This window comes from Balaenoptera acutorostrata, chromosome 20, assembly GCF_949987535.1.
Source record: "Balaenoptera acutorostrata chromosome 20, mBalAcu1.1, whole genome shotgun sequence".
Taxonomy (NCBI): domain Eukaryota; kingdom Metazoa; phylum Chordata; class Mammalia; order Artiodactyla; family Balaenopteridae; genus Balaenoptera; species Balaenoptera acutorostrata.
The window spans coordinates 32,439,441-32,455,077 of NC_080083.1; the positions used below are offsets into that span (position 1 = coordinate 32,439,441).

At 36.7% G+C, this 15,637-nt stretch overlaps 1 protein-coding gene across 1 annotated transcript; it reads right to left on the minus strand.

Annotated features, from left to right (window-relative positions):
* Nucleotides 1–445: 445 nt before the first annotated feature.
* LOC103018135 (putative heat shock protein HSP 90-beta-3) lies at nucleotides 446–14,587 on the minus strand. The gene is made up of 2 exons (XM_007184214.2): nucleotides 14,470–14,587; nucleotides 446–752 (listed from the first exon to the last, which is right to left on the minus strand). Exons 1-2 carry the CDS (start codon nucleotides 14,504–14,506, stop codon nucleotides 469–471), a joined length of 321 nt encoding a protein of 106 aa, XP_007184276.2. The 5' UTR covers nucleotides 14,507–14,587; the 3' UTR covers nucleotides 446–468.
* Nucleotides 14,588–15,637: the final 1,050 nt, after the last annotated feature.

A 15,637-nucleotide genomic window follows, 5' to 3' on the forward strand; every position in this document is an offset into this window, starting at 1 on the left:
ACTATTTATATATCTCCCCATCATTAATCTCTCTGCTTCCCTCCATTGTCCTTACTCCTTAAAAGGAAATTCCTCTCTCCATTAAGGTGAGAAATGTATTTGTGAACCATGACCTCACTTCTCCATCCTCTGGCCATTGAATGAAGCTTGTGGTGCTTCAATCTCAGCTTCAGTTTTGTTTTCAGCTATATGAACTGGAATGGAAAAATAACCTCCCCACCAAGGCAGAGGGCCTCAGCGGGTCTAAGGCCCAAGCAGAAATACATACAACTTAATTCAGTAAAAACATTGGAAAGCACAGTTTCTTACAAAGCTAACCATAGTCTGATTATATAATCCAACAATCACCCTCCTAGGTGCTTACCCAAATGAGTTGAAAATTTATGTCCACGCAAAAAACTTATGTCCATATAGCAACTTTATTCATAATTCATAATTGCCAAAACTTAGAAGCTACCAAGACATCCTTCAGTGGGTTAATGGATAAATAAACTGTGGCACACTCAAACAATAGAATTTGAAAAGATACAAATTCTCTTCTACGGAAGAGAGCAGTGTAGTTTCGAACAGCAGCACCACCAGGTCCTTGACGGCCTTGTCATTCTTGTCTGCTTCTGCCTTCTGCCGCAGGGTCTCCACAATCGGGTAGCCAGGATTGATCTCCAGATGCTTTTTGGCCATCATGTAGCCCATGGTCGAGTTGTCCCGAAGTGCCAGGGCTTGCATGATGCGCTCCATGTTGGCAGTCCAGCCTTTCAATGTTAAAAGGAAATGAGTTTATCAAGCCATTAAAAGATATGGAAGAAATTTAAAAGTATACCACTAAGTGAAAGCAGGCAGTCTGAAAAGATTATATTGTATTATTTCAACTATATGACATTCTGGAAAAGGAAAAACTATGGAGATAGTAAAAAGATCAGTGGCTATCAAGGGTTCAGGGGCAGAGAGGACAGGATGAATAAATGTATCACAGCATATAACATGGTGGTAAAACTTCTATATGATTCTGTAATGATCAATACATGACATTTTACATTTTTCCAAACCCAAAGAGTTGTACAACACAAAGAGTAAACTCTACTGCAAACTATGGACTCTTGTTTATAATTATGTATCAATATTGGTTTATAAGTTCTACCAAATGAACCACACTAATGCAAGATTGTGAAAATAGGAGAAATTTTGTAGGAGGGAGAAAAAAAGGGAACTCTCTATACTTTCCATGCAATTTTTCTGTAAACCTAAAAATTGTTCTAAAAAATAAGTCTTTTAAAAAATCAGAAGCAAAGCTAGAATTTGAACCCAAGTCTGTCTGATATGAAAGACTGTGCTCCAGAAAGATACCAAAAGGGCACTTGGAGCTGTAAGGAAATGGGAGTAAGGTTTCCTCAGGGGGAAAATGGTGAAGAATGTTGAGTGGTTCTATCTGACTATTAGAGATTCTGCCTTATGGAAAACAAATTTCCTCTGCAATAACAGTGATGTAAACAGTGAGTCAACACCCATGAAATAAATTCCAAAGAGAAATAAAGAAACCCATTCCACATACATCTTTCTAGAATATAGAAGAGGGAACACTTCCCAACCCATTTTATGAGAACGGCATTACTCTGATTCCAAAATCAGACAAAGTCATTTCAAGACCAAAAAAAAGTCCAAAAGAGAATTCTTGTGTTTCAAGTGAGCATAAATTTTCCCATTTTTTCCTACAAATGTTTAGCCATAACTCAGAAAGACCCTCATACTTGGACTCATGCATGAATTCACAACAAAATAAATTCATTTACCAACAAAGAAGCCAGGAGAAGAAACAGCAACAGTGGACTAAGAATGCTGTCTGCCATATAGTAAACAAATGATGTCACAGCCATCAGCGATTGCAGCCACCCCTGACAGTGAGCCCTGAGGGAACTCAGGATGAAAACAAGGAATGCCTGCCATTTAGCAGTCATCAGATTGCAGCCACCCACAATGGTGCAGCTTGAGGAAACTCAGGATGAGAAAACAAAGGATGTTGACCCCAGATAGCTGAGGTGCATATCAAAGGAATGATTTCAGTGATCCCAGACTCTTGCATCTTCCCATACATAGAAAAGCACTAACTTATTTAAATTGAGATATCTGGTTTTCTTTAATTAACAATCATCTTTGACATTCCAACTGCCTGGTCTTTTTTGCAAAAACACTGGTATATCCTGGCTCCCCCCTTGCCTCCTTGGAGCAGTTTTCTCAGGGTTATTTGAGATGTTATCTGATGGGCTTGAAGTCCTAAGAATGTCCACTGAATAAAACATAACTCTTAACTTTTAAGTTGTACATTTTTTTTCAGTCAACAGTTTTGAATACCATGAATAAAGGACCCAGAGCAGATGTATCTCCTTCACCTGAACTCTATGATGAACTGGATCCTTGGTACCAGCAGAGGCCTCTTGTGCCCATCTGCCTCATTGGAGAGTCCAGAAGAATTGAGTCTCTCCTGGTTCTCCTAATTTTTGGTTGATGATCCTGAGTTTTATTTGATAATGTCTAACATGTACCTGGCTCCCCAATTGAAAGATATAGGGGAGTGACCCTCTAATTTAAAGGTATTAGGGGAGCCCAGTTGAAAAAGGAGAAAATGCCCCCTAATTGAAAAATATTAGGGGAGCCTGGTTGAAACACATTCAGGCTCAGTTTAGACACTGAGTGGTTTTATCCTCAGTCAAAAAACTTAGGAAGACTTTGCTCAGTTAAACACTGAATAGGGTTGGACTGGGTAATTAGGGGGAAGACTGGCCTATCATTTTTCCTTGAATTGTCTACATTAATGTAGTTTGTTGAAATAAAACTTAAATCTTATGAAAACTTCTTGTCTCTGAAGAAGGGACCCTCTCATCCCGGCTGGCAATGGCTTTCTCAGGGGACTGAGAAACTTTGAGGAGTGGTGAAGTCAAAGGCCTCATGCCTTTGTGTAGCTGTCCCTGTAGGGAAACCCACTCGTTTTAATTAACAACCTGCTCAACCAGGGACATGAATAAGAACTGGCCATTCCGTGATCTGAGCACCTGTGCTTGTCTTACGCTGCTACCGGGAAAACCCGAGACACGTAAAAGGGAGCTAAAACAACTCTGGAAGAATAAAAAAAAAAAAGGAAAAAGAGGAGTTAAGCTCTTAAGCAGCACATTGACCCACCATATGATCAGCATTAGCAAGTTTATCAATCAACAAACCGACCTCAGAATGAGAAATAAAGCTTTCAAAACAAACAACAAAAAAGGAACGACAGATTGTCAGCCTCCAACTAATACCCCAGCCAGGTTTATGTACATACATACTTACACTTACAAATACGTACTTAATTGGGAATTAAAGGAAATCTCATCCTAAAAGAAGGGGCTCTTTTATTGCGAATGCAGTTAAGTTTTAAAAGCCAGCTTGATAAAAATATATTTTCAGAATTCTGACTTTAAACAAAGGCCTTCTAGGGGGAACTTGCATTTCTCTTCTTGTGTCTTTGAGATGTAAATATTATACTGATCTTCTTAGGATGTTGTGTGTGTGTGTGTGTGTGTGTGTGTGTGTGTGTGTGTTTAAAAAAAAAAAACTTGATCTCTGTCATGCTATTTTGGGGAGTACACTTTCTGAATCTTTTATTTAGGTGGCATCCTTCCCACACTCTTATGCGAAAGCCACTTGCATCTTATTGGTTAATAGCCAAATGATGGATCTTTTAAATTGGAGAATCTTCTAAATTGGTAATTTTTTTAGAGAGCTCTCATTATAAACAACTGTTTTACTGGTACCTATATAAACAAAAATCAAACTAAAGGTGGAAAAAAAAAAGAGGTATATCTAATGGTTAACCTAAGAACTCCATTAGTTTAAATCAAACAAACAAACAAAAAAACAGTTTGAGAAGCTTTATTTGTGGTCTTTGCTTCCCCTCAATGGATCTTACATGTTGACTGGGAAAAAAAAAAGCACAGTGTGAGAGCTAAGTTTTATTTGGGGCAAAATGAACACTATAGCCCAGGAGAGAGCATTTCAGACAGCTCTGAGAAACTGCTCCAAAGAGGTAGGAGGGAAGGTCAGTATATATGTGATTTTGGTGAAGGGGGAGTACATGCAATCAATCATGTATTTTTTACAGAAAGTTTCTGCTAGGCTCGTGAAGGTTACTGCTAGTTATAAGCAGCAGACATCACCATGAAGGATTTTAGTGCTTTTCTAGATATGAGGAGATGCAAGAATTGGACTTATAAAATCATCCCCTGAAAATATCTAACTATCTGAAGACCTGTTCTGCCAGTTTTTCACAGAGCAAAGAGGGCCTCATTCCTGATCTCCCTGATGGTCAGCAACTGCAGTGGCTCATAATTTGATCCTTGTAGAAGTAGATGGCAAGTGCCAATTTGTAGGTGACATACAGATGCTTAAAAAAAAAAAAAATTAAAAGTAACTAATGTTAACAGGAAAAAAACCTGTAAGAAAAGCTTAGATACTTTTTCCAACAAGATAGAAATTTTTAAAAAGACATCCCAAATGGATAAAGAAATCTTTAGATTATTATTTAGAGTGGAATAAATAAAATGGACATTTATGTGATTAAAACACAAGGTTTTGATATTACATTACCTAAGGTTAAATGGGCCAAAAGGGAACCCCTACTGGTCCCCAAGATTAAAAGCCAAACAAGCCTGCTTTATTTACCCCAATTTAATATATATGTATTTATTATATATATTATTATTATATTATATATATATATATATATATATATATATATATATATATATACACACACATATATCTATATATATATTTAAGTGGCTGGAAAAAGAAGTTACACTGAGATACCTGACCAACAATTACTTGGGGCAAAAATTAGGCCAATTAATCAAGATTGATAAAAGGGCCTGTGCTCCTTAGCTCATCTCCTCTCTATGGGGATCCCAGAACATTTTATATAAAAATAAAATGGACAGGGAATAAAAAGAAAGAAAAACTTCTAAGACTCCTCTGGTAAGATCAAAGCTTGTTGATTGGATCCTAGTGAAAACTAAAGTTAAAGGTATAAAAGTTGACAGAATTGAGAAGAAAGCATATAAAATTGGTCTATTTAAGTGGGCTTTATTTAAGATGGTTACATCTCTTTTGCTTAATTATGTTGTGAGATAGACATGTTTCATTGGGGAATGCTTCCCCTGCATGATATTGTAAGACAAGGCATATAGATCTGCCCCTCAGGAAATAGTAAACATACTAAAGGAAACCAATAGGGTACCTAAGCCATACAATAAAGTGAAATAGGAACTCATATTAAGGGACTAATAAAAATAAAAATAGTGATTTTGCTCTGGGTTTAACTCATAAACTCAGAAAGAAGCTCTTTGTTGAATGCCTTATACAAACTGTGAAGGAATGATAAATTAAACTCTAAAACTCTAGAACATAGAACACTTAAATTTCAATTTCGTTAGAAACATTCTCACTGATATCGAAAAGCAACTGTCTTTGTCATACAAATCAGACATGTAAATACAGGCCACAGGGACCTGAGACTGAGTCTAATTAGCTCAATCAGGAAAGATTTGAAACCAAGAAAAACAAATGACAAAGGTGGCAGTTTTAAAATTCAAAGCACTGGAAAGCCTCCCTCCACTGAAAATCTAATTCATAGCCTCCTTAGAATTTTTCTCAAGAACAAATACAAATCTTAGAAGTCTTTTCCACAAATTTTAAAGCCTTAGTCATCTGAGCAAGCAACTTTAATGTATTCCAACACTTCTTTGTAAACTAGTAAGTTTATATTGTAATGCCTGATTTATAACTGTTTTTTTTTTAAGTAAAGTCATGAGATCTCAAGTTTTGCCTGTTTATATATCTGTGAACACATTATACATATGAGATATATCTACCTCTAGAAATCTTTATCAAAATTGAATGTATAGAGCACTCCATTTAACTGACTTAAAAGTAAGTGCTTACAAATTAACTATAAAAGAAGCTAGGCAAAATGACTTTCAGGTTCAAGTGAACTGGGAAATATCCAATATTAAGTTGATACCTGGTATTAAAGGTAGTTTGTTTGTTGATCTAATTAATATAGACATGTCTTTTGAGTCATCAGCATTAAGTATAATACTTTTATTGTACTAGGTTTAATGGAAGTCAAACAAGACCTTATTATATCTGTTGCAAATTTGTCAGCAAGGAAAACAGCTTGATATGATGAAACTTTAAATGTAAATGAGATAAGAGCTTTTGAGTAAACTCTTTAAAAATAATTGTTTTACAAATATCTACTTAAAATGATCTCCAAATATTTTATAACTTAAAATTCTAGACTTGCGCTAATTTAAGTTAAATGATGGAAGTCTGTTGAATAGCTAGGTCATTTCCAAAAAAATAAGATACTGAGACATCAATTACTAAACAGAGAAACTAAAGGTATTTAGGACTATTAATGAATATGTTTGGTGCCAAACTGAGATATTCTCTATCAGAAAGCAAATGTTTTTAGAAATTATCACTGGTATTTATGTTCACCAATCTACAGAATGCTAGTGTAAAAGACAGTTCATAATTGCTTACTTCTTAACTTTCACTAGAAATTAAGGTTTCTTAACAGTTGAGGATTCTATTTTAAATATGTAATAGAAGCCAATAGAAATAATAAAACATTTAAAGAGGAAAGTAGGATGTGTGTTTTCAGTAAAGAAGCTATAAGGAATGGGATTGCATTTTATTAAGGGAAAAGATAGTAATTTTGTCTTAGAGATGGTTGGCTTTGGATGGAAAAATAAGGGACAAACTAACATGGATACAAAAAGTGATGAAAGGTTGTGGAAAGGAACCCCCAAGAAAAAAGTTTAATGCATGGATTAGCTAAATTTAGATTGAATTTAATTAAGTAAATGGATTTTGTTTTTTAAGTAAGCTAGTAGAAGACTGGATTTTGATTTCTCTCTCTGTTAAGAGCACAACATATCTTAGAGTGCTCCTTTTTGATAACAGATTTCATGAGTTTCTGTGCCCTTAAGTGATTTTTAAAAATCTTTTTGTGACTTTGATTAAATGAGTAAGTATTGTTTCACAGTGACCTATGATCCTATCGTGTTTTAAAACCTTATTGATACATTTAACAAACTTTCCAAAATATCAAATTCTAACTAAAGTTCTTTTAGCCTCCAGCTAACTCTGGGATGCTTCCAAGGAACCCTGAGACATCTCAGAAAGGAATGTTAAACTAATTACGCTTAGTTGGTATGTTAAATTACTTGAGAAACATTGTCAAGTGGTTGCAGATGAACCTTAGGTTATAGTATATAGATAAATGTCATTGATATAGATATTCCAAAATTTATATATAATTCCTAACATCTGATATGCCCTGATAAAATGTTATAATTCTAGTTATTATCTTAATGTATTACATGTCACAGAAATGTCCAAGTTTCTTACCAATTGCATTGTACTCAAACCTTTAACCATGCCATTTTAAGTTTTGCCCTTTATAGACAGTCATTATTTTACTCTGATGCTTTTACAAAATGAAGATCCTCAAGAAGGCTCATAAAAGAAATTTTTTGACAAATATAAGTTTCTGAGAGCCTCTAGATAATCCACTGAACAGGGTAACAAATGACAAAACTCTAATGGAAAACCTGATGACTTCATCCAGGTCAACAGGAATTAATTACAAGGGATTGAATGAGCTGATAAATATGATTTATAACTTTATGACTTCTGGGGAGAAATATACCGGCTTTAATCTTTGTTTTCCAGAAAAATACTTTTCTCTTATGCTCTGACCTACAAGAATTTGATAAAGTATAACTTTGTAAACAAAGATGAAACATTTATCTTTTCCTCTCTATCTGATCCATCCAGAATTTGGCTTCTCCAGCTAGCTCTCCTGTGGACTTGATGGTTTATTGCAACCAGATTACAGCTAGTTATACTAATCATCGTTTTAATTTATTCTTTGTTTCCAAATTGTTTATGCTTTGTGTCTCTCTGCTGCAGTATGACTTTGCCAATGTTACTAGCTTATATCCTGTCTATTTTATAAGACCATTGTCTCTTACAGTACCCAATGTGCAACCAGACCTCCAAAAAAATTGATGATGGCTAAACATCTTGGGGAAATAGATCACACTTATGACTCTTACAGAATAATGGTAATAGTGTGATTCTAGGCATGGAAAGGAGCAACAAGGGAAAAACATTTCCTGGATCACAATAGACTAGTAAGAGAGAGGATCCAGAGAATTTTAAATTATCAACAGGGCCTAATCCAGAAATCAGCACCTGGAGTTGGCATATCAACAAGAATCTTTGCCTAATCTGGGAAGAGACTCCCAGTGCCATGGGACAAAATTGGTCATGAAATGCCTCTCAAACATTGGTCAAATTTATGACCATGAGGGACACTGTGGACTAAATGCTGCCTGCCATATCAGTAAACAAAGGGTGTCACAGCCATCAGTGATTGCAGCCACCCCCAATGGTGAGCTCTGAGAGAACTCAAGCTGGAAATAAGATATGCCCGCAATCTAGCTGTCATCAGATTGCAGCCACCCACAATGGTGCAGCTTGAGGAAACTCAGGTTTAGAATACACAAGATGTTGACCCCAGATAGCTGAGGTGCATATCAAAGGAATGATTTCAGTGATCCCAGACTCTTGCATCTTCCCATACATAGAATAGCACTAAATTATTTAACTTGAGATATCTGGTTTTCTTTAATTAACAATAACCTTTTGACATTCTGACGACCTGCCCTTTGTTGCAAAAACTCCTGCCATCATTATTCTCCTTAGTCCCAAGCCCTGGCTACAGAACCTACAGCTACAGAACCTGATATTCTCCACTCACGGAATTAGACTAGAGTCAACTGCGCTCTGTGTCTGCTGATGCTGTGGACCACTCTCACATGGCCCCTATTTCTGAGACCCACTGAAACCCAGTCTAGGTCATCCGTGAATGTTCACAAGCTATCTCCTGAGGCCTGGAATTTTCTAGTGCTCCTATTTATTTTGATTCTAGAGCTCATAATAACAATTCAGCCCTGGGTGAATATGCTGAGTTTGGTTTTCTCCTAGAATCTCTCTTAGCCATGTGAGGTAGGAGATAAATTTGGCTAAGGCTTTCAGAGACCCTCCTAGCTTCCAGCATCCTCCTGCCCAATCTAGAGGACCAATAACCAGTACAACAGAGCCCAAGTGTAAGGTTGGTCACCTACAGGGAATATTATGTGAGCATGCCTCCTGAAGTCCTGAGTCTGCAGCATCCCCGCACACAGCAGCAGATAATAATAAATCCAAAGATTTAGTCCAATATTTCCCCTTACAATAATGGTATAATAGTGCCCTCTAAGTGACAACTAAACTAACTGTGTCCCAGAAGCTGTGATGTGAACTCAGAGCCTGGTGAGCCTTTCTCTTTTTCTCCACTGAAAATGAGATGGTGATCTGATGCCTGAGGCCTACATACCTGGTTAAGAAGGACAAGTGTTATCTTAATGAGCCAATTGTTCATGTCTTTCAGAGTTCATTATGTTTATTTTTCCTCCACAAAGACTTTCTCTGTTCTTTTTTCTTCTAATAGCTTTATTGAGATAAAATTTACATACCATAAAAATTCATCCATTTCAAATTAATAAGCTAGTGTTTTTCAGTATATTTACAGAGTTCTACAGTAATCACCACAATCTCATTTTAGAACACTTTCACCACACCAAAAGGAAAACTTATACTCATTTGCAGTCCTTCCCTCTTCCCATCCTCAGCCATATAATAGGCAACCATTAATCTACCTTCTATCTTTATAGATTTGCTTATTCTAAACATTTCATATAAATAGAATCACAAGGTCTGATCTTTTTTGTCTGGCTTCTTTCACTTAGCATGTTTTTAGGATTCATACATGTTTTAGCATTCATCAGTATTTTGTTCCTTTTTATGGCCAAATAGTGTTCCAGTGTATGGATATACAATATTTTATTTATCCTTTTATCCCCTCATGCTCTTTTGGCACAAAACTATTTATGAACTGAGACTTCAATGCAGTCAATACCTATAGCCCTTTGATCTGTTCCAAAATTTGACTTTCAGGACATTGAAAATATTAGTGCTGTCCTTATATGGAAAGGTAATAAGGATATTCCAGACTCATTTTTGCCAGAGAGCTGTGATTCCTTTTAACCTCTGCAATATTCTTGTTAGTTTATAGTACTTGATAGTCAGCACCTTCCATGGCCTATGAGGTTCAGTAGTTGTGAGTTATTTTGAAAAAATCTGACACTGTTTCTATATCTGGTATTTCATGTGTCCTTAATCCAGTCTTTTCTTAATTGTCTTCTGAGAATCACTCCCAGGCCAATACTTAACAAATGGATATCTGAGATCTCTGATGTGCAGTTTCTGGGCCATATCCTGTATTTCTAAGTAGTGCCCTATCTGGCCAAGATGGTATCACTTCTAAAAATGACCTAAAAAATATCAATCTAAAAAAGTCAGACTAGAATTTCCCACATTTTCTAACATATACCAGAATCATATTCATTTTTATATTCTATAATTCATTTTTATATTCATTTTATATTCTCCTAAGAGTCTGAAAACCTGACATAACTGGCCCTCAAGAAAATGGAGAGTTTTATATCATGCATGGAAGCTCCTATAGTATTAAAATGGTTAGGGATGTAATTCTATCTCAGCCTTATACTGGTATATTCTGATAAAGCCCTACCTTGCAAATTTAAGACAGGCCTCTCATTCAGCTTTATTAGCTTTTGTCTCAGAGCAAGACCCCAGTATTCTTGAGAAAGAACATCCATCCTTGTTCTTATCACTGTAGTTCCCTAACAATATTGACTATTTGGCCAGTAATCCTGAAATTATCTGTGCATGGTGGAAAATATACATGATTCCCCCAGTAATATATATCCTAAAATTTTTGCAGCTTACTTAAGCTAACAAATGACTATAATGTATAAGAAAATATTTATCAAAATGTTAAGAACTACATAATGGTTCTTACCTACTATTGATACAGCTTCAGTTTGGATCTGAAGCCAAGTTATTAAAAAACTGTATTTGTTTTATGGCACACTGAGATTTTTTAGTGACAAATGAGTAAAGTGGACTCTAAGAAAAAATATTTGAGTGGTTCATGCTTCAGTTCACTATTTTCTAAGGACTGTGTTAAAACAGGAAATTGTCTTTCCAAAACAAAGTCATTGGCAGCACCAGCATTCATCATGGAACCAGCTAAGGCTCTGCTCTACCTGTGTAGTATGATACAGTTGATACATATAAAAGCAAGCTTAGTTGCCTTAACTTAAAAGTGAGGAGGAAAATGTCTCTCTCTGGCATTTATGCTAGAACTGATGAGAAGAAAGATTGATGGATAGAGTTTTAGGGTGACAAGAGACAAAGATTTCAGACACTGGGTTTTACTCTCATGTCAAAAATTACTGAGATAGATGACATTGCTTAGATCCTCTTTGTATCTCAATGAACAGCTTGGGCACAGTAATGGAAAACTGCAAGGCCACCAAAGTGCAGACTTTTCTTATGAGGGCAATGATTTTAATGATTTTTAGCTATGACTAAAATCTAACAACAATCAAAAGAAAGTCCCAAGGGGTGAATTCCCTTCCTTCAATGTTGCTGAACAATAGTGGCAACATTTTGGATGCTTGAGAGCTGATAAATGACCAAAGTTGTTTCAGCATTGTATAACTTTTCAAAGCCATTTCTGACATCAGGAAAATCAAGACATGACAAGGAAGCCTAAAAGTAGCAAATGTTCTAAAAGACACTCTAAAAAAATATTAGGAGACTGAGCAGCTGCAATCATAATGTAATACATAAAGAAGAGTGAGCCCTTCTCTTATCATCCAATTTCTCAAAGCTCCACAAAAATCCTAACCCAACCCCTCTACCACTGATATACACACCCCTCACCCTGCTTCCTATCATCTCTGCCTCCAAAAGTAAAAAAATAGTGTTATAAAGGAGAAGGTCAGCCTGCATTCATAAATGGCTTTGGTTATCTTATTTGAGATTCGGTTTCCTAATCTGATTTAATTACATAATGAATAATGATAAGTTTTATAATGAAAACCATTACATACTAACAGGTTTTGAAGATGAAAATTGATGGCATTACCTTATTTGTTTCTTTTTTTAAAGTATGATTTTAGATATTGTTATGAATACTATTTTACAAATGAGGAAATGGAGTTTCTGAATGGTTAAGTAACTTGCCTGGGGTCATTCTGTCAGTAAATGACAGAACTGTAATTTGAGCCCAAGTGTCTTGACTCCCTGATTGTTCTGCTAACTGACATCTCATAGTTTTACATGAATTTTGCTGACAGCATATTTGATACACTAGCCTCATAGTAGGTGGTCAATAAATGTTTATGTTTCCCTTTTTGCCTCTTTGGTGAACCAAATTTTCCCCTTCTCACCTAAATCCTGTTAGGGTCCTGTATGTTCTGAAGATCCTACTGAAAAGAAACTTAAACAATTGTTTGCAAAACAAACTGTTTCACAACTATCGGGAGCAAATTGCTAAAGGATTAGCATTGTTTTATCTTAAAGAAATCTTTACACCAAAGAATGACACACTGCCTCTTTAACCCATTGATTTCAGCCACATGCAGCAGTGAGCGGTAGCTTGCAGTGAAGCAGCAGCTGGAAAGGAGACCTTAGTTCCCTGACTGGGAATCAAACCCTGGTTGCCTGAATGGGAACCGGGAATCTTAAGCGCTAGACCACAGAGCCAGCTGCTAAAATCTAAAAGTCCCCAGTCCTTGTCTGCCTTGAAAGGAGGAATCTCACAAGGAGACAGAAGGTATAGAAGGAAGTAAAGTGTTAATTAGAAAAGCAGAGTACATGCGGAAAGACACACATGTGAACTCAGTGAGTTAGTCGCAAGAGTCACACCTTTGGAAAGTTTAAATCCTTTATAAGGGGGTAGTCTTCTAGGTCTTTGTCTTCTACTTGGCCAATCGTATTGTTCTGGCCCCATGGCTAATTTGTCTCAGGACCCTCCTCTGGGTGCGCACGCACCCCTCAGTCAAGATGGTTTTCATCAAAGACATCTGGGAGGAAAATAGCAAGACTTACTATGGTCTGGCTTCCCCTGCCTTTTTGACCCCGTGAAGCCTTTTGCACATGTGTAGTGTCTCTCTTGCCCTAAGGATGGGAAATGTATGAACTCTTGATCTTTTAAAAGGGCTTAGCCCCTCTCTGTCCCTGCCATAAAAGTGTCTAATATCTGGTTATCTACCCTATTCCTATTGTTTCTTACATCGAAGTGCAGGTCTCAAACTGTAGACAGGAGTCAAGTCATAAATATGTTGTCCGGAGCCCATTTATCTCTTGCCTCAGGAAATGTAAACAGGGGGCTGGTAGTGAATGTCCAGCCTGGAGCCCATCTTTTCCTCACCCCAGGAAGTGTGAAAAGGAGGCTAGTTGTAAATTTCTAGCCTGGAGCACATCTATCTCCTGCTTCACCATGGCACATAGTGTTAAGTAAGATGTTGGAAAATTTTTTCCAGAGAAATGTCGTTGTTAGTGATAGAATATCTGAACCCTAGAATCAAGAATTAGGAGAAAGTGGGGTAAGGTCCCTGGAGTTTGGAAGACTTTCATGACCACTGGCACTTACAGTCTATAGTTTCTCCAACCTTCAATAATATACTTGTTCTTAAAATTAGTAAAAAAAATAAAATCAGAGTTTCAAAAAATTTAATCTTTTCTCTCCATTGTCTTATATTTTAATTTCAGACATTGGAGTCCAAGTCAAGAGTGGTCCCAAGATATAATCAACACTATATTTGAGGATTAAGGAAATGCCACATTTAAAGGAAAATGATAGGCATGACCTGATGAAATATTGATTTGCTCAGTGTGTGCCTCCATCAGAACAAGACTGGACTTGAAGGAGTGGAGTGCAATAAAAAAACTGACAGCTACAACTGGATGGGTCGCCTGAAAACATGCCTCCACACACTGATCTCTCAGGTGCAAAGCCTGAATGGCTTACTTGGTAATATAAGCAGATTTTGGCAGGAAAGATCTCTCTTTCAGGAGACACCCTTTTGTTTTAACCTTAAACCAGGCATCTCCATGCTCAACTCATTTCTGGCCCAAGCACACATTTCAAATCTTTTAATCACACAATGCTTTGCCTAACTTGTCAGTTCTTTCCATAACTTGTCAGTTCTTTCCATAGATCAAAGAAGTAGAAATGAAAAATAAGTACAGTAAGTCCCCTACATATGAATGGGTTCTATTCCAAGAATGAATTCATAAGTCCAACAAAATTAGCCTAGGTACACAACTAACACAATTGGCGATATAGTACTGTACTGTAATAGACTTATAATACTTTTCACACAAATAATACATAAAAAACAAATAAACACAAAAAATAAAGAAAACATTTTTCATCCTACAGTACACTACCTTGAAAAGTAGAGCAGTAGAATACAACAGCTTGCATACAGGGGTTGGCATCGAGTGAACAGGCAAGAAGAGTTACTGACTGGAGGAGGGAAAAGAGGTGGGAGATGGTAGAGCTGAAGGAACGTCAGCAATAGGAGACAGAAGCCAAGCTGAAATTTCACTCAAGCCTGACGTTGATGGAACGCACGTTCGAATATTTGAAAGTTCACAACTTGAAGGTTCATATGTAGGGGACTTACTGTAATTAGCAGACGACCAGATCTCTTTCCAACTTCCCCTTCAGTAATCTCACGAACAAACTGTGTGACCAAACTGTGTGAACAAGATAACATCTTGTAGATGTTATCACAAGGAAGATCATAAAATATCAATGAGCTTACATGCGGTGGGGGTAGGCAACAACTCTGAACACCTACCTCAATGATTAACTGAGATTACTTCCCTCCTTCCCTTTAAAAGTTTCATGGCTGAGCAGATAGAAAACCTGGCTCATACCAATCAAACCCACATAGGAAAGCCACATTGATAACTTACCGGGGGTAATCTTGACTGTCAGGATTCCAGCAGTCCACAGCAGCCTATCAGTGCATTCCCTTCCCTGCTTGAGAGACCATTTGCACCACTGGCATTTGCTGGAGAACTCAATCATAAATTGATGACAAGACAGTGTCTGCTGAAAAATTATTTAAAACAGATGATATTAGAGAAAATGTAAGCAGTCTATTCTTATAAATTTCCCAAGTTGTTAAATCATCAGAAAGCAAAGTACTTGAACTATATTAGCTCAAAATTTACCATCGTGGAAGATGTGTTCTACTGTCTCCCAGATCCCCATACTCCCTTTCAATGAGTGATCAAATAGTCTTTGAGTCTAGTTATAGGAGGATGTGGGAAGGAGGAAATAAACTTTTGTCTGTGCATTTGAAAATTGTAAATGACAGTGTAATCATTTAGTTTTAGTCAGATTGCACAACAAATATCATTAAGTTCCTACTTCATTAGATACTCTGCAAGATGCTGAAACTATAAAGTTGAATAAGAAGCAATCCATATCCTAGGGGAGTTCATAGTCTATGAGGAAGACACACACTTAAAACAGCAAGCATAGACAACATTGGAGGAATGCCCAAAGGGTAGAATAATTAATTCAGCCAGGATGGAAATGAGA

Excerpts from the sequence above, each read along its gene's own strand:
- LOC103018135 (XM_007184214.2), bottom strand. The coding sequence starts at position 14,506 with ATGCAAGCTGTTGTATTCTACTGCTCTACTTTTCAAG. Across the intron at positions 753-14,469 it reads CTACTGCTCTACTTTTCAAG|GCTGGACTGCCAACATGGAG; the intron begins GTAGTGTACTGT and ends TAACATTGAAAG.